Consider the following 19145-nt stretch of genomic DNA (forward strand, 5'->3'; position numbering starts at 1 on the left):
TTTACTGTGTGTATGCATCGGTCTACTTGGGGAAATAAACTCCCATGGATAATATTTTTTTGAAAGTTTATTATTGGGAGAAAAAATAGTTTTAATAATTTAGTGTGAATATTATGCAGCAATAAGGTAGAATGCAGATGTTTTGTAATTTTAGTCTGTTTGAAAAGGCCTTGAGTTGTTTTGGGGTAGAACTAGCTAGGGAAATTGAAGAGCAGCTAAATATGGAATATAAAAGAGAGTAGGTAACAGTGTTTAATGGGTTATTTACTATTTAGTTGACCTCTCTTCTTCTTCTTCAATTGTTTCATTCAAATAGAACAATTGTGACTACTGCTACCATCTTTGCCAGTTGCCATTGCTCATGTCTTTGCCTATTACCATTCTCAATTCTTCATTCAATCCCTTTACCTAACCTATTAACTAACACTCACCATACTTATACCAACAAATATCTTTACTTAAACAATCATTATTTCTTTTAATCAACTTGCATTCACAAATTAGGCTGGGAGGAGTTGGTTGGTAACACTCTAAATATACAAAACACAAGAATTGTTAATGTTAAAAAAACAGTTATAACTGTTGCTTTGTTTAAAGTAGATTACACTATAGTATTATCAATTTTTCAAACTTCTGTTATACTTGGCTTTTCTAATTCTCTATAATCGTTTGAAAAACATTAATGCTACTGATCTTGTTTATCATATAAAAAGTATTACAGTTTATAAAGTTTCCTGTTAGGAAAATGAGAAAATGGTAATGTAATTTATTCAATTGTTAACTTTAAATATTTTAGCACATGAAGCATGTTAAAAAGGTCACAGTTCTCTCTCAATAGAGTTTGGAATTTTGAAAGAACACAAATCCTCTATTTTACTTGTTTATGGATTTTATATCACTTAAAAAAACCATTAAATAAAATCCATTCTTTTGTGTATGGATTTTATATTACTATAAAAAAATTATTAAATAAAAATTAATTTTAAAGATAGAAATTAGTTAGTTGTTATATTACTAAATTATATATTATTTTAGAAATTAAAAAAATTATTGATATCTAAATTAGTTTTATTATTTTTTAAATTGATATCTAATTAGTTATCATAGTTTTATACCAACTTTATAATTTAAATAATTGGTAGTTAAAACTTTAATACTTTAATTAAATATCAATTTACAAATTATTTATAATAAAAACTTATTTAGATACTAATATTTTTTTAGTATTTAAAATAATATATAATTTGGTCAATGATTAATTTCTTTTCTTTAAAATAGTATCTAATTAATTTAATCAATATAATAATTAATTTCTTTTTTATAAACTCGGTTTTTATTTTGTGTTCCTATAATAATATAAACAACAAGTTGACACGTGTGTTAATAAATGACTTTTTATAAATGTTCTTGAGAATATAAGTTGTGCAATTAATTATTTATATGAGAACTAAAGAGTAAAAATTATTATAGAAGGATATAGGAAAAAACGGAAACAATTTTGTTTTCTATACGTTAATTAGTGGGACATAATGTGAGATAAAGAAGTGAGTCAGGCTACAGCAGACCAGAAACTACACTGGAAACGGGAACTGATCTAATTTCAAATACAACTGATATTATCCTTCATATGTTGGTGACAAAACAGATTAAAACTAAGTTACTGCTGCAAAAACAAACATCACTGCTGTTATAATTACTTCTATATTTTTTTTTATGTATGGATCAACTTGAGTTTACATTTCTTCTTTAAATTAAATTAAGGTTATTTGTGGTAGAAAACTGATCATATTATTTAAAAAATTATTTTAAATTTAATTTAATCTTACAAAATTAATTTATAAGTGTGAAATTTCATGTATATATTTTACTTGATATAAGATTTCAAATACATATTAGATTTAAAACACATATTGTAGAATTACGAGTCCGGACGGTTAGAATTTTGTGTGCTCATGCGAAATAATACATAATATAGAAAAAAAAAATGTTTTTTACTTATATTATGATATTAACACTTGTCAAAGCGCTTACAACAAAATTATGATACGTATGTTCATGTATAATTTATTTTGACCTCATTTCAACAAGATCTTTAGAATAGTAGTTTAGAAAAACCTTAATAGTATGCATGTAGTTGGGTCTGAGAGAGAGAGAGAGAGATAAAGTTGAAATAAGTTTATAGATAAGCACACACGTACATGCTAAAAACATACATGTTCTAATCAAAGTGAAAATACCGACCCATAAAACTAAGAACCATAACACACACTGGTTACACACCTCACGCACAATTATTTTCTTCACGAATAAACAAAGAAACAAAGACTATAGGCTATATATATAATAGCAGCTGAAAGTAACAAACAGGAAGAAGGAGAGTGGGCTCAAGGGAGACTAAAGCTGGGGCCTTCACCAATGCCAGGGACTCCGAGACCACCAAGCCCACCAGGCCCACCAGGCCCTCCGGGCCCTCCGAATCCCCCAAGTCCACCAGCAGGCCCACCCATGCCGCCGTCAAAGCCCGAGCCTATTCCTCCAAAGGGAAGACCATTGTTGCCAACTCCTGAGAAACCGTAGCCGAGGAAGTTCTTCTGGACCCCAAAAGTAGCGTCACTGGGAATGGTTCTGGCACTTGCAACCACGGCAAGAGCAAGAAGCAGCAAGATGCACCACTTAGCCATGTCTCTCTTTTTTTCTTGTCTCAACACAACAGATGTTTTTCTCACTGTCTTATGTTGTATTTGGTATTCTTTTCGTTGTGCTAGAACAATGCTTGGGATTCTCCTTTTTATAGTGGAAAAAGTGACAACAGTGTAGTATGGGACAGTTGAGGTTGTAGTAAATGAAACTTTAATGCCATTGCAAACTCTTGCTGTCTCTCACCTATCACGTTATGCCAATTACTATCACTGTTCTTTAATTTCCATGCAATCCATCACTAAAAAAATCTAAATCTCAAAATATATTCCAATTCAATCTTCATATTGTAAATCATGGAAATATGTCTTCTTTTATTTATAACTTGTTAACCAATATTATAGATAAGAGATTATTTTCTTACAATTTCAAAATAAAAAGAGATTAAATATATTTTTCATCCATGAATTATAATATGAAATTGTTTTTTTATTTATTTTTTTATTTATAGTACAACCTATAGATCATCCATATGCTTAATATAAAGATTTATAATCATGTGAAATTATTGTTAGTTTTTTAAAAAAAAAATTGTTAGTTTTTTCTTAAAAAATTTGTTATTGTGTTTGATTGCAGACTTATGTCTATTATAATTACTTCTAATGGAATCAAACTACAAATTAATTAAATGATTTATGATTTGGACTAGAAAAAAACCAATTTTATATTATAGTATGGTGAAAAAAAACATAATTAATCCAATAAAAGGTATTATAATGTAAAAGAAGGTTTTAAATAAAGAAAAAAGGAAGTTATATGCTTGTTTTTATTTTTTTAAAAATCTGATTTCACAAGATCTTAAAAAATAGCTTATGCTTTTTAATTATTTCGATTTATTAACTTTTGATTATTTGAAACGATAAAACAATCTCATGTTTTCTTAAGTCGTTATTTTTTTTTAAGTTCTCTCTTTTTTCACATATGAGCTAAATTTTTTTTATGATTTTGTGTTTATACAAATCGTCCAACATATAGGTATGGATTTAGATTATTTTAAATGAGAGTTGCTCGCATAAACTATTAATAAAAGTAATATTTTAATTTGTATAAATATGATTTTTTTAATTGAACAAAGTTTAAAACATATTTCTAATTATAAAAAATTAAATTTGTGAGACTTATACGAAAATATTTTTTTTATTAAAACTTATAAGAAATATATTTATAAACACAGGGGGTCAAAGCTTTAACATATTCGTTGTTTTGTGGTAATGTAATTTTTCGTTCGTTTTTGGTATTTCTTTCCATTTCTTTAGTTTAACGAACTTGTACTTTTATGTAGTTTTATATTTTCTTTTATTGATTGCAACAGATTAAAAATAGTTTATGCATGCATATTCAATATATAATAACACTGATTAGATGCACCACTAGTTATCAATAACATGATATATATGATTAGTTAAAACTAATATATTCAAATGAATTTGTATATATAATCACACTTCCAACAGTATTTCTATAACAAAAAATTATATTAATTTCATATAAATAATTAAATTTGTTAAAAACTTATTGTTCAAGCACTAGAATAAGGATCCGTTTAATATGTTAAAATAGATGCTACTTCAAAACTTAAGAAGAACAGTACACAACCAATATGAACATAATAACCTCTTAACCATATTATTTTTATTGAACAATAATAAACATTACAAAAAATTATTTCTTTTATTTCTTTTGTCAGACGAAATATATTTCTCAAGCAATTGAAATAAAAAAAATATTAAAAGGAAATATATCTAATGAAAAATGGTAGTAAAAATTGATGGATTGGTATCTATGGTAGGTTTATTCATTGAAGAGGAGTCATGGTTCTCAAATTAAAAAAAAAAGTTAAAATTAAGAAATATCATATTTGTGTGAAAAGGATAAGTAAAGTTTTGAGCTCAACGGATCACAAAAATTGAGAAGGTTTTTCGACAAAAATACTTGTAACAGTGTTGTAAATAAATAACTGTGGAAAGTTGAATGCAATATTTTATGTGTGAAAAACTGCCTAAAACACTGACTATTATGGTTTTGCAATAAAAAAAACTCATGTCGAAATTTTAATTCATTATTTTGTATCAAATATTGAATATACTTATTATATTTATCTTTCAATTGTCCTTTTAATTATTCAAAATCTGTCCTTACTATTTCCTTTTGCACTTAAAAGTATGACTTTTTCTATCATTAAACTTAAAACTTTTTCTTTGAATTGTACAAATATTTAGCATTTAAATACTTTGTTATTTACATACACTAATAAAAAAATATATTTAATGACTTATTATGACAGTTATATTTTATCTATCATTATAAGTAAAGCGGAGACACAATGATAATTATAAGAGAATTTATTATATCATTTATAAAAGAAACTATCATAATAAATATATTTTATATATTTTAATATGACAATTGTCATAGAAAACTTTTAAGAATTTTATTTTCTTAGTAGCTCGCCATTCCATTCCTCCACTAACATTGTCTTTTCAAAAACTTTTCTCATGTTTTTTGCTTACATCTTCCTACTCTTTCTGCCTCTCCGCCTAAGTTTAGATTCTACAATCTTTCTCTTTTTCTAATTTCAATTTTACCCTAATTTCTCATGTGTGTTTTGTTTGTGGATGTCTCAAATAGATTCCCAAAGAGTTAGAGAGACATTGAAGACCTTCACATCTCTCTGAAATTCGCGAGTTTGTGTGGTCTCTCTGAAATTCGTCAAAATTCTTATGTTTGTTCCATTACGCTCAACAAGTATATTTTCATTTCTTCATTGTAAATACCTTTCCATTTCTTCTTTCTATGCCTTCCTTTGCACTCAACAAGTATCTTTTGTTGAAAAATATTACTCTAGTAGAAACTCGTAGTATGTAATAAATTTGAAGGTGGGGAAAAAGAGGATGGAACGGTAGGTGTAGGGGAAGGAGTGGATAGGGATGCAGACAGAGAGGAGGGTGCAATGGAATGTGAATGAGAGGAGGGTGGAGTGACACATGACAAAGATGAGAATGGGAGAACCCAAAAGGTGCAGTAGGCATGTGAGAGAGGGTGGGGAGCGCAAAGATGAATTTGTTTCAATTTGTGCACATGGAGAAAGATGCACAAATTTTTACTTTTTTACTTTTTTAGTTTTGCTTTTCTCTATTTTGAGAATTTTCAAAATTTAAACAAGCTTATCTAAATAAGAAAAACATATTTCTTATTTAATTATCCAATTGCCCATCACACATGCTTTTGTTTTTACCAAGTAGCATACTTGTCAATCAAAATTTCTCATAAAACACACTATCTTTTATTTATATAAAATAACACATATTATTATCTAAATGTTAGAATTCGATACTAATAAAAAAATGACATCTTATGATGATTAAAACAAATCTTTTTGTGACGGTTTTGGACCTGGCATAGATACACGAGACATAAAAAGTATGTATTTTCTATAATGGTTATATAAACGTCATAAAAATACATTAAATCATCACTTTCTATGATAGATAATATTTTAACCGTCATAAAATATGTTATTTTTCATGAAAAATAATATTTTAACCGTTATAAAATATTTTTTTTATAACAAATAATGTTTTAATCGTCATAAATATATTATTTTCTATGATAATTAAAAGTAAATCAGACTAAAAAATAATATTTTTTTATTATAGATTTAATAATAATCATCGTAGAAAGTATATTTTTTTTAAAAAAATTCAAATAATGTTTTACACGTCATAACCCAAATTTTAATCTAGATAAGACACTACAAAAAAAATTATTTTTAACGAGGGTTATATTTGGCGTTACCGACGGTTTTAACCTCCGTTAAGTGCGTTACCCGCGATTTGCTTTTCCCCTGAAAGATCCAACGTCGCTAATTGATTATTGGCGTTACCGGCGGTTTTGAAAACCCCTGTTATTCTCGATGATTTTGAAAACCTCTGCTAATCCTGGCGATTTTGAAAACCCCTGCTATTCCTGACGGTTTTGAAAATCTCTACTATTCCCGGCGGTTTTGAAACCCCCACTGTTCTTGGCGGTTTTGAAAACTCCCGCTAATCCCGACAGTTTTGAAAACCCTTGCTACTTCTAGGAGGTGCATATATAAAAAAAAGTAGCTGACAAATAATAAAATGTAAGATGAATATACTTTTATGTAAATAAGGAGTACTACTCATTTGAGTTTGTAAATTTCATCTTCAAAATTCTCAACAATCAATAAAATTCTGTTTTGAATGATGTTAACTCAACTTTAGTTTGCATATAGTTATGATTCTATCGTTAACTTAATATTTCCTAAATTAAATAAAATAAAAAGGCATTTAAAATTGTATGTCATTAATTTAGTATCTGCAATTGTAATTATGTCTATTCGGGGATATCTGATTAAATTAAAACAAGTTGAATTGATCCTTATCTTAATTTCATTTTTGAAATTGTAATAATTTTACAAACTACTATTTTAGAAATAAATTTGATTGTCTTATTGGTCAAAACTAAATTAATGATGTATAACTTTTATTTTTTAAAATGTAAAATGTAGAACCTAGTTTTACAGCTTAGGTTTTAAGGGCTAAATTAGTTATGTAATCAGTGAACTTGAGGATCAATGTCATGAAAAAAAGAGCAACTTAAAACTCTAAAATATAAAAGCTACACAAAAATTGAAGTACACTTATTTGAAAAGAATAATGTTTGAGAATGCGAACCAAATAATCAAGTCAACATTTACAAACCGACAGAAGGAACAAATATTGGCACATAATTATGGAAAACTTAATCTACATAAATGCAGGGTTATTCCCCCAATAAATTCAATAAGATAAAAAGGATGGGGAAATCAATTGCTCTGTAGGGAGAACATCAGGAAAAATGACGAGATAGATCTCCATAGAGTACAAAAATTTGCTACCAATTCCATAATGACATAATTTCTTTTGTAATATTACATATTAATGAAAATTAAAACTCAATTTTTAATTGAACATATTACTTGAATGAGAAGGATGATAAGCTGTAGATGAACTATTCTTGTTGGTTGGTATTTTCTTCATCTTCAAGTGGTCTACAAAACAATAAGATAAACACATAAATTTATGCAATTTCTGGATGATATTATTGCTTCACATGCATCACAAGGATAATAATTAATATAGCCATCGAAATTTCAAAATTTCCCATCCACACCCTAGAGAAAAATAGCATCCAAATAATGCCTTTAGTAACTTTAGACTATAGCGTCATAACAAAGAAGCTTTAGGAAAAAGTTATTATAAGTTAAAAGTTTAATGTAACTCACTTTTAGACAAATGCAGGTAAACTTTATTATTATTAATAGTTAACAATTGTAAATAATTATGCAATCCACCCAAAGAACGAAATAGATATAATGATAAGAAGTTTCTTCCTTTACTATGTAAAATTTCTAAAAAGAACTACAGTTGAGGAATTTAAGAGAAAATTTCTATCTTGAAAAAGAATTTACAGGAATGGTTAATCTTGTCAACATATGGTTAAAACAAGAACTTCTCTTTGCATGGTCAACATTATCTTGTAAATGTTCCTAGGTTGTAACTATTGGAGACAACAATTCCTAAAATGTAATTCGCTCAAAAAATGATTGATATTTATCGAAAGACAGATTTTGATTGCATAAAAAGTTTAAGGAAAAAGTTGTATACACCACTTCCAAACCATCACATTCATTAACAAACAAGATGTCATGAGATGTATACATATCAGAAGAAGTCCTTGTGTTCTGCCTCTTCTGCATCAATTTCTTTGTCCAAAACTCCTCCTAATGTGGTGTTGTGCCCGATCACGAACCTTACAATAATCCCCTTCTCTTTCTCTAATTCCTTCACCTCATTCCCTGCTTCTTTTCAAACATCAGATACATTTACAAATTATGTACCGTCCCGTCCTCGGGCGTTGACCAAAGTCAAAGTCAAAGTCAAAGTCAAAGTCAACATATGGTGGGACCCCTCAAGGGGCCCAAGGGGAGGAAGTCAATAGGTTGACCGCTTAAGGCGTCGCCAGGTGTAGGCGTCGCCAAGACGAGGCGTCACCAAGATGAGGCGTCGCCAAGTTAAGGCATCGCCGGTGCCACCCTCCGATACCCATGGGTAGGAAAGACCGTGGAGGGGGCGACACCGCGAGAGGCCTCAGTACCTCAGAACAGTAATAAAGAGAAGAGAAAGGTGGCTTCAAGGCCACAGTTCTAGTACCAGTAAGGGGTAACCTGACTCGTGAAGTACCCACGCCACCGCTGGAAGACCCTGGGACAGATACGACCCATGAGAGGGCCACACCCAGGGGAGAGCCACGTGCATGGTACGAGCGAAAGGTAGATACACTCCCAGGGCGAGTGACTAGAAGCTGAGGCGCATGAGTTGGCACCCAAAAAGTCACCCCTTGCGCAAATGCACTCCAAGAAGGAGGACTTACACGAGGGATTATCCCTGAGTTGGGTTACGACGCTGTAAGGTCCTCCACGAAGAGTAGCGATCAAGTCAGAGGAACACATAACAGAAAGCATTGAAACATCATGGTATATCAGTTTCCCTGAAAGTTTGCTAAGGTACGCATTAATTTAGTTTACGTTTCGAACGCTTTAAAGCACTTTAAATGCTTTAAACGTTTTAAACGCATTGAACGTTTTTATACGCTTTAAATGCGCTTTAAGACGCTTTAAATGTTGGAGGCATTTAAAAGGGGCTTTGGACGTTTGAGACAAGGGGATCTGAGTTTTGGACCTAATTCTCACAGTTTTACACACACAGAGAAACCCTAGTTGTCTTGTTGGCGCACCCGCTGTACGCACAGGCAGTTAGGGCAGAAAGCACTAGGTATTCAGTTACTCAGTTTTTTGGACCACCTTCAAAGAATCCGTTCGCGGTGTTCCGATACAGAGGTGCGTCCCTTTGATGTTTCTCGCTAGCTGACTTGATCGTCGGAGTGCAAACGGCCGCGAGGGCGCCCCTTTGTCCACTTCTTTTCAGGTACTCACGGATGGAGCAGAACGAAGGTGCCCTAGCTCGCGAGGACAAGCCACGCACAAAGACGCATCCGGTCAACCGGCGGGAACAAATTACAATCATATTACATCACATGCATGCAGTAGTAGTAGTGCACCTTTAGGTAACCATGTTTCACGTATAGAGTCTCTTCGCCTTTTGCTGCTAAAAGTTGTGTTAATACCAATCACCGCAAAAGCCTTTTGTACATTATTCTTTCGCATGAGCTGCCCACCACTTTGGCTTATCCTGCCTACTATCAGTTCCATTTCCAACATCGAAACTGCCTTATATAGAGACTTTCATTTCACACATATTAATACAAATATCAAAACAGATTCAAACTAACTCAATGCATTTTCAATTTCTTCCCTTATTTTTTCATAAATCTCATTCACTATTTCTTCACAAATTCCATCTCTCACTGTTAAAACTGGGCTTCATTAACTAAATTCTAATATGCAACGGAAATACGAACTGGGCTTCATTAACTAAATTCTAATATGCAACGGAAATACTGATACAATACTCTAATACATTGTCGCATCACTCTATACACGTTACTCTATCGTATTTTGTTAATAATATTTTTTAAAGATTACATATGTTAAGTAAACAGACATATCAAAGTTAGAGGTTAAAATTTGTTTGATCCTGGAAAAGGAAGATAAAAAACTAATGAGCTAACCAAATTAAGAGATAAACACACACAAAAATCTGCATAAGTTTTACCTGTCATCTTCACATCTAAACAAGCTTTCTTCATATTGATTTCTGCACATAAGTTTGAAAGAGTAATCCTCACTTCCAGAAGTCACAAATACTCAGTGGTCATTCAATACTTGAGCACCAAGCTCAGATCTCTGAATGATTATAGGAATTGGATACTGCAAAAAGTGAGGGGGGAAACTGAGTTATAGAACATAATACACAATCAACAAAGCCAACAAGAAAATAAATCAAATAGAAGTTATATACATCTGCAGGAAAAATACACATTAGATTTTATGACATTAAAAAGCGAATGTGATCATTCCAGAGTAGATGAAATAAACAATATCAAAGAGCGAATAAAAGAGACGAACGAAAGAGAAGTGTTGGATCCTTTAGCTGAAACCAAAGGTACCAAAGAAATGCACGAAGCGCACGAAACGCACGAAATTTACGAAATGCACGAAATACACTTTAGTTATGGGAGGAAAATGCACCAGTTGAGAATAATTTCTTCACAAAAACAAACAAACACACCGAAATTAGGAAAAGAAGAGATCTAGGGTTCAAAAATACATACCATCTGGAAGTTGAGAGAAATGAGGTCCGAAGTTGAGGAAAAATGAAGTCACACACTGCAGAAGACGATTTGAAGATTAGTTCTGAAACGTGTGAAGGCAAGGTGTGTAGAAACAAGGAGTTTATTAGCAAAGACAACCCGTGAAGAACCCGTGAAGGCATTGTGTAGAAACAAGATGTGCTCTGAAAAATACTTAAAAAAGAAGAAAAAATCTGATTGTGTGTAAATAAACGTGGGAAAACTTTAAAAATATAAAAAAAAGGCTGTAATTTTTTAAAATACTATAAATACTTATTAGGGGTTTAGAAAACCTACGGTAAAACATATCTTACCGAAGGTTATTAGAACCTCCATTAAAAAACCTCTAGTAAAAATAAATATTTTTGTAGTGAGAGAGGATATTGAGTTATATTCTCTTTGCTTGCAATTTTATTTAATTTTATCTTTTTAGGAGAAAATTCTCAATGCAAAGTATATTTTCTAAAAAATAATTTTTTTAATAAAAGAAGTATATTTTTTTTATTTATGGCAATTAAAAAATATATATACATAGGTAATTATATGAAAAATACCTTTTTGATAAAAAAGATATCCTTTGCCTAATCTCTCTGTCATTATACTTTCTCATATTCACTACCTCACAATTAGCCAATTATCTTAGATATTATTATTTTGCATTGTGATGTTAAAAACATGTCATATTCTTAAACCGATTATACATGTCCATAAAAAATAAATAATATAATAAAGTGAAGTTTTTCATTTTCCCGTGTCTTGGCTTTTTCAATATCACAATGAACCGAAACATTTAGAATAGAATGTCGGTGAAGCAATACAATTAAAACAGTACTTTAGAGGTAAAATAACCAAGTTACCAATAGTAGGCATGAAGAAACTTTGTCATGCTTCTACATTTTCATTTACTGTAAATAAATTACCCTCATTTTCTTTTCTTCTTATAGACATGAAGTTAATTTTTTGACTTGCTTTTCCAGATTGTTTTTTGCCTCTTCAACTACCTTAGCTTCCTTGACATCCTTCATTAAGTTAAAATTTAGATTTTTTAAATTATTTAAAGCACAAAAAAATTATTAAATAAAAATTAATTTTAGAGATCAAAATAATTAATTGTTATAATTACTAAATTAAAGACTATTTTAAAAAAAAGTTATTAATTTTTAAATTAGTTTTTATTATTAATAAATAATTTTTAAATTAGTATCTTAAATTTTTTGCTATTAAATTTAGAATATAAATAATTGGTAGTTAAAATCTTAATAAAAACTTGATAGCTAATTAAATACCAATTTAAAAACTATTTATCAATAATAGAAATTAATTTAAAAATTAATAATTTTATTGTCTTTAAAATAGTTTCTAATTTAGTAAATATATCAACTATTTTTAAAAAAAAATTAATTTCTATTTAATATTTTTTTTAATGAATAAATAACCTACCTTCGTATACAAAACCTTTGTAGCAATCTTATACACAGGTAAGATAGATATAATACTACATTTTCATATTTAGAGGGAGAAAATAAAACTTTCCAAACAATAAAATCATTTCCAATAAATACATAGTTAAATTAGTAGGTGCTAATTGGTTTACTGCACAGAGAGGAATTCGAAAGTTGCAGTGTTGTCAGTGCTTTATATGTACCCAACAGTATATATGTTGTTAGGTTACATCTAGTAAGTAAACTTGGTCTCAAGCCTTCTCTAATAGCATGAGATAATACAAAGAATAGCCACATAACTAACTTCTTACAACAATGATATAATCTGAGAGCAAAGCAGCATATAATAGTAGACAATAGTGATATAAAGAAATTCATGGTAACAAAAGTGATCAATTTCTCAAAATAATCAAAATGTTTAAGAATGACAGTTACTTTTAAAAAGAAAAACACTTGCAGTTCTCTAATGTTTGAAGAATCAAGTAAAGTAATAAAGGGAGAAGAGGGAGAACCATTTTAAGCTTTCGAAGTTCTCTCCGTGCCATTGTTCTCCTCCAGGAACACTGTGCAAAGATTGTTTCTTTCTTTAGCCTCCGGAAATAAGTACTAAGATCATTCTAGCAGCCATCCCTCGCATACCAGTTTGAATATATTTTATTGAATACTGATAAGAGTTAAAACCGGTTAACTCAATCATATAAAATCGGCTTATAATGTGAGATTTGCATCTACTTATATACTATATTGAAAGACTCTAATCTCTAGTCGATGTGGGACAAGTTGTCTCATAAAAATTGGTTGCTGAATTAGTTGGGTGGTTAGCTAGATGATCATTCTTCAATTTTTCATTATCATTTGAGTATTGAGTATTAACACTACCATGAAAAGTGTAACACTACGTGAAGGCGAAATACTTGATAGGAGAATTCTCCCTCGCAAGGTTCTTTCTCAGTAATTCAATAAACTCTACTAAAGCATTCACTTTCCTTTTCTTTTCTCTGTTTCTCAACTATTTTCTGAAAACTCAGCCGAATGAGTTTCTAACATTTCTTCTTACAATTATATCCTTACAAATCAATGATTCGAAAGTCATGTCCATGTGAATAACCAGTATAGACGAAGCTCTTTCTCTTATTTCTTGATATGAAGAATAATGTTGTAATTAAAGGAGGAATACATAATATTTGGAGGTCACAACAAAGGCTCGCTATGTAAATCATGCTGCAAAAATGAAAATTATGCAGGTTGGGGGTTCAATATGTGAGTCATGTATTGTTTTGGTTTCCTATGTATGTGTATAGTTTAAGTATGTAGCAAGGGAATGATCAAGGTTAGTGGAGGTAAAATAAAATAAAGATTTCACTTCTGATGGAGTGGATGGATCTATTAAGGTTGGAGTTCTTCCAATGTATTCTATTTATTTTATTCATTCTTAACTAATACAAAAGTGGAATACAAATTCAATTCCAAGTTAAAAATGTCAACTAAGAATTTGGTTACCAGCACCATAATAACAATTCATAAGTACGTAAATATAACAACTAATAATTTTCAACACAACCAAACAGATGCGAATTTTGTAAATCCATTCATAGATTTTATCTAGGTTGCTTGATTCATAGGTTTCGTGTTTTCAATCGGTTGATTTTTGAAAATTCTTAACAGAATTCAGTTGGACTGATTTAATCTGTTATGTTTGTTTTAAAAGTGATTTGACTTTTACATTAAATGCTTTTAACAATTGATTGGAGTATATATAATCTCTTTTACGCTCTTGGTTGTTATTGATTCAGATTATACCTTTCAAATCAGTTTTCCAAGATTGCTTCAAGCTTTTGATTCTTTCGAAGAGTGGAATAGGATTGCTTTGTACTTTTCATTTTTCTCAATCTGTGATTGAACCAGGTGTTATCATTCATTTTCTCTCTTGACTATTGTATTTCTGTAAGAACTGTTGGTGTGCAGATTTAGAGGGTGTTCTGAATTTTGTGGTGTGATTGCCAAAGGTAGTGCGTGTTCTTGAAGGGTTCAAGATCACCACTTTGGTGTGTGTGTTGTAATTAAGGTGTTTGATTGCTTAGAGGAATACTCAGAGGTTTTATGGAGATTGTATGTAGCTCTTGGCTAAGAGTGAACCAATATAAATTTCTTTGTGAATCTTTCTATACCTTATCTCTTTAAATTTGTTTTATCTTGAAGTTTACAACTGCGGCTATAAATAACCGATTGGTTCGCTAAAACAATCGGTTGATTTTTTGTTGTTAAGTGAAAACTGTTTTTAATTCAGCTGAACAAATTTCTAATTGATTAATTTTCAATGGCCTTCATTATACCTTGAATATTTGCGAAAATCTGTTATAAACAATTCACTCTCCCTCTTATTTAAGGCTTACAATTCTAACAATGGCTCTTTTAGGTATGATGATTATACAACTGTCATAAAAAATACATACTTTTTATGTCGCTTATATCTATGATGAGTCTAAAACTAACATAAAAATATATGTTTTAACCGTCATAAAAAAGTGCTTCTTTTTTTTGCATTAATGATATTTGCACGGTTCAAATTAATTATGTGATCCATTTGTTTAATCAAGATTTTGAACTGGCAAATATTAAAATGTACGAGCTTTATATTGATATACTTATGAAAATGAATTCTTGTTAGAATAAATATAAAAATATTTCTTTCTCACTATTGAATTGACCTTTATTTTTTTATAAGATTTTTTTATTGTTTATCACACTTTCTTTCATTAACATTAAAAATATAAATATTACTGGTAGAAAAAAACTCAAAATTAATTTTTATCATATATTTTATTAAATTTAAATATTTATTTTCACGTAAAACACTGTTATACAAATTTATTCGTGGACCTTGAGAGGTTTTGATAAATCAATGGAAAATATTCTTTATTCTCCAACCCGATAAATTTAAACTTCAATTTGTTTGTGAAAAGATCAAATTACTCTTTCTTGTATTTATTTTTAACCTACCTTAAGAGTTTGCTAGAATTATATTAGTTGTTATCGTTATTGTATCACTATTGAAGAGATATGTCTTTGTGATAAGTCTTTGTGGTGTTTATTTGTTATAGTTGGTTATGAGTTTAATTTGGTTTTCAGATTTGAAAATATATTCAAATCTATAATGTATTTATTAATTTAAAATAATTTTTTTATTGTTTGTTATCATTTTTGTCATATGTACGTGTTCCTATCGGAAATGAATTCAGAATTGTAATTTGGCGAGGTCATGATGTTCATCAAGGAACCAACTTTGGTCTTTGGTGAGAATGGGAGATCCACCTGAAAATGACTCATCGATGCTTAAGTAGTCAATAGGGACACAAAGATAAGTTCTTAATAGTACAAAAGTTAAGAGTATGAAATAAGATAAATTGTACTTTTTGTGAAGTAGCTATTTATAGTTTAATCAAGTGGTATCTTTTTAGTGGATCGTTATGAGTCTTTTGGATTAACCATATAATTGTTATTCATTGTCTAATAAATAGTCACTCATCATTTAAGGCTCATTGATTAAGTCGTTTTCCCTATGATGATCATTAATGACAAATCAGCTATGAAATCGGGCAGTCACCCCAAGTTGTTACTCATTTCCGACCTAGAGACGGACATGTACGGTATGATCACCAGGATTAAAGGTGGATCATCATTTCAGTGCATGCTAGACAAAGAGTGATGGGATCAATTGGTATAAGGGATATAAAACATATTTTTGTTGCTAATGATGATGATGATGTCTTGTCTCTAGTTTCTACAGGAGAGCATGAGGGAGTTATAGTAGAATTTCCTGGGACCTGCTCATTCGTTGTTGTTCCAGAGTTGTGTTTGACCACATAATATTTAAATTTGTGAGACTTATACGAAATAATTTTTTTTATTAATTTATAAGAAATGTTGTTATAAACACATGTGAGAACAAAGCATTAACATATTCGTTGCTTAGTAGTAATGTAATTTTTCGTTCGTTTTTATATTTCTTTCCATTTCAAGAATTTAACGAACTTGTACTTCGATGTAGTTTTTTATTTTCTTTTATTGATGCACATAGTTTCAACTCTATCTCTATATATATAAGAGTTTAAATTAATATATCCAAATGAATTTGTATATGTTCTTGTATTAAAGCCTGAGATATTAGTATTGACCGGTTAAACAATTGAATATTCTCTTTTGATTGTTCTCGTTTTTCTTTCATTAGTTGTTTGAGTTTAGATTCTTGATCGAGAGGATATCTGCAAAATATAATATGACGTTCAGTATTCAGGTGCAATAAATGTTATAACAATAACAAACTTTTGTCTTAATTGTAGCACGATATATCCTTTAAAAATTGATGGATTGGTGTTTATCTACATTAGGTTTATTTATTGAAGTGGAGTCATGATTGTCAAATTAAAAAAAAATTAAGAAATATCATGTTTGTGTGAAAAACTAAGCATAAAGGATTTACTGAATACATTTTTTATATTTTGAATTCGAATTATACATTTGAAAAAGGTAAAAATGGATTTTGAAATTATATTGGATGGAGTTTAAATGTGCAGATTGCAAAGACCCAATGGGAAAAGACCAAAGAAGTTGGAGTATCTTAGGACTCGGTCCTCGTTCATCTCGGGCCTTCAGTCTTGACGTATCGAGCAACAATAAACGAAGGGCTGATTCTTCTTGCACCTCCGTAGGTGTTTTTCGCACCTTATACATTATGTGAAAATACGATTTTGTCTTTCAGTAAAAATTTTAAAACAATCTAAATCCCATTTATGCACAATTTTCATATTCCCTTCTTTCTGCGTGCGGCAATTCCAAGCATATAAGGCACCCGCACACCCGAAGGATCCCTGGTATCCTATTTGAGCTTATTCAGGGTTTTCTGTTTTTTTTTTTTTTTAATAGTGTTTAGTGTAGTACCAAAAGCCGAATGATTGAGTTGTTGAGAATGTACTTGACTATCTGGTTTGTCGGTCGGAAAAAACATAATAAACATTTACTGGTTAATTAAAGCCAAATACATATTAAGGACAATAAAATATGATTAAAAGACTATTGGGTATGCACTAATCTACATAAAATCCAATATAAAAGTATAAATAAAGTTACATCCCATGATAAAAGGTAATAACTATTCTAACTCTAAACCTAAATAAACACGTCAACACCTAGCTGACTTGAGCATTGGAGTGTCTTTGCAGGTACTCCACCCCTCAGACTTGGCGGACAGATAGCGGGAGAAGACAGAAGGTACTTAATAGGGGATATTCGGTCTCTTATATTGTAAAAATATTTTGGTGCCCACTATGGGGTCGAAAGAAAAGCCTATCGAGAAACCGCATGGTGGCTACACAAAGCATGATGGGAAACGACAAGCATAATGAAGAGGAGTTGTCGGTAGACCCGATAGGCATGACGTTGGACATGAAGAGAGAGCTCAAGAACATGAAACAAAAGAATGCGAAGGGAATAGAAGTATTGAAAGTCGAGAATGAAATAATGAAGAAGAAGTTGGAGCTCGAGCACACACCGACATTTGAAGAAAACCTAGGGGCTCACGGGCAGTTTGAGAATAAAACTCAGACACGTATGGAAGGAGAAAATAGTTCACACCCCAACCACACTACCTATATGGCTTCCGATAGAGCTGCGGAATTTTCGTCACGTTGACACCCATTTTACAGAAGCAATTATGGAAGTATCATTACCACACACATGGAAGAGCCCGACAATATATAATTACAACGACAACACTAACCCAGATGAGCATGTCGATGCCTATGTAACCCAAATTAGCTTGTATACGATCGATGACGCCTTACTTGGCCGCGTATTCCCCACCTCGCTGAAGGGGGCTGCATTGAACTGGTTCACTCGTCTTCAACAACTTGGTGTCTAAGTTCTCGGCTCAATTCGCCACAATTTCACCATCTAACTTCCCTCGTCCTTGTCAACATCTAGCAAGAAAGAACTCAAACACTCCGGTCATTCATGGACAGGTTCAGTAAGGTAGCTCTCAATCTTCGAGATTTGAGCCCAGAAGTAGCGCTCCACCACTTGGTAACAACTCTTAAACCATGCCTTTTCTCCGACAACGTGTGTAAGAAATTGGTGGGTAGTGGATAGGTTAAGACAGAAAGTCGCAAAGTTAATGCAGCTGGAGGAGATGTGGGAGTTTAAAACAAAAATGATCGACAACGCCGAGAGTTGAAGGGTGGATAGAGAGGTACCCTGGGGAATACGCCCGCCAAGAAGACCTAAAGAGTTCCCAAAGCCACTTAGATTCTTGCATTACACCCCTAACGACCGAACAATCGAGGATCCTGGAAGAAAATAACACCCGAACAATCGAGGATCATGAATGTTGACCTGATACCACCACATAAAATAACACCCGTGAGAAAAGAAAATGAAAGGTACACCCGGCAGGAACCAAGAACAAGCCGAGGGGACTATTGATCGAGGTCATGAACGTCCGAACAGCGAGCCAACAAGGAAAGAGGGAGGAGCGACCCACCCAAAGGAATCATCAATACAATTGCAGGTGGATTTATAGGAGGAGGAACGTCCTATTTATCCCGGAAGCGTCACATATGTAACCTCGACTCAATCAATTTTGTCGGAAGGAAGCAAACAATTATGTCGATAACCTTTACAGGCGAAGACTTCCAGGGA

The 19145-nt window shown here is 31.3% G+C and overlaps 1 protein-coding gene and 1 long non-coding RNA gene across 2 annotated transcripts; both read right to left on the minus strand.

Moving 5' to 3' along the window:
• Positions 1–2160: 2160 nt before the first annotated feature.
• LOC137829325 (uncharacterized) lies at positions 2161–2770 on the minus strand. The gene has a single exon (XM_068636134.2). It carries the CDS (start codon positions 2679–2681, stop codon positions 2385–2387), a length of 297 nt encoding a protein of 98 aa, XP_068492235.2. The 5' UTR covers positions 2682–2770; the 3' UTR covers positions 2161–2384.
• Positions 2771–7670: 4900 nt separating this feature from the next.
• Positions 7671–11168, minus strand: LOC150025948 (uncharacterized). Its single transcript, XR_016523406.1, has 3 exons — positions 10993–11168; positions 10434–10588; positions 7671–7750 (listed from the first exon to the last, which is right to left on the minus strand). It is a non-coding gene; the product is annotated as an uncharacterized LOC150025948 (long non-coding RNA).
• Between the last annotated feature and the right edge of the window lie 7977 nt (positions 11169–19145).

This window comes from Phaseolus vulgaris, chromosome 7, assembly GCF_051622355.1.
Source record: "Phaseolus vulgaris cultivar YP4 chromosome 7, ASM5162235v1, whole genome shotgun sequence".
NCBI lineage: Eukaryota > Viridiplantae > Streptophyta > Magnoliopsida > Fabales > Fabaceae > Phaseolus > Phaseolus vulgaris.

Bases quoted from the DNA above. Each gene is read 5' to 3' on its own strand.
- LOC137829325 (XM_068636134.2), bottom strand. From the start codon at position 2,681: ATGGCTAAGTGGTGCATCTTGCTGCTTCTTGCTCTTGCCGTGGTTGCA.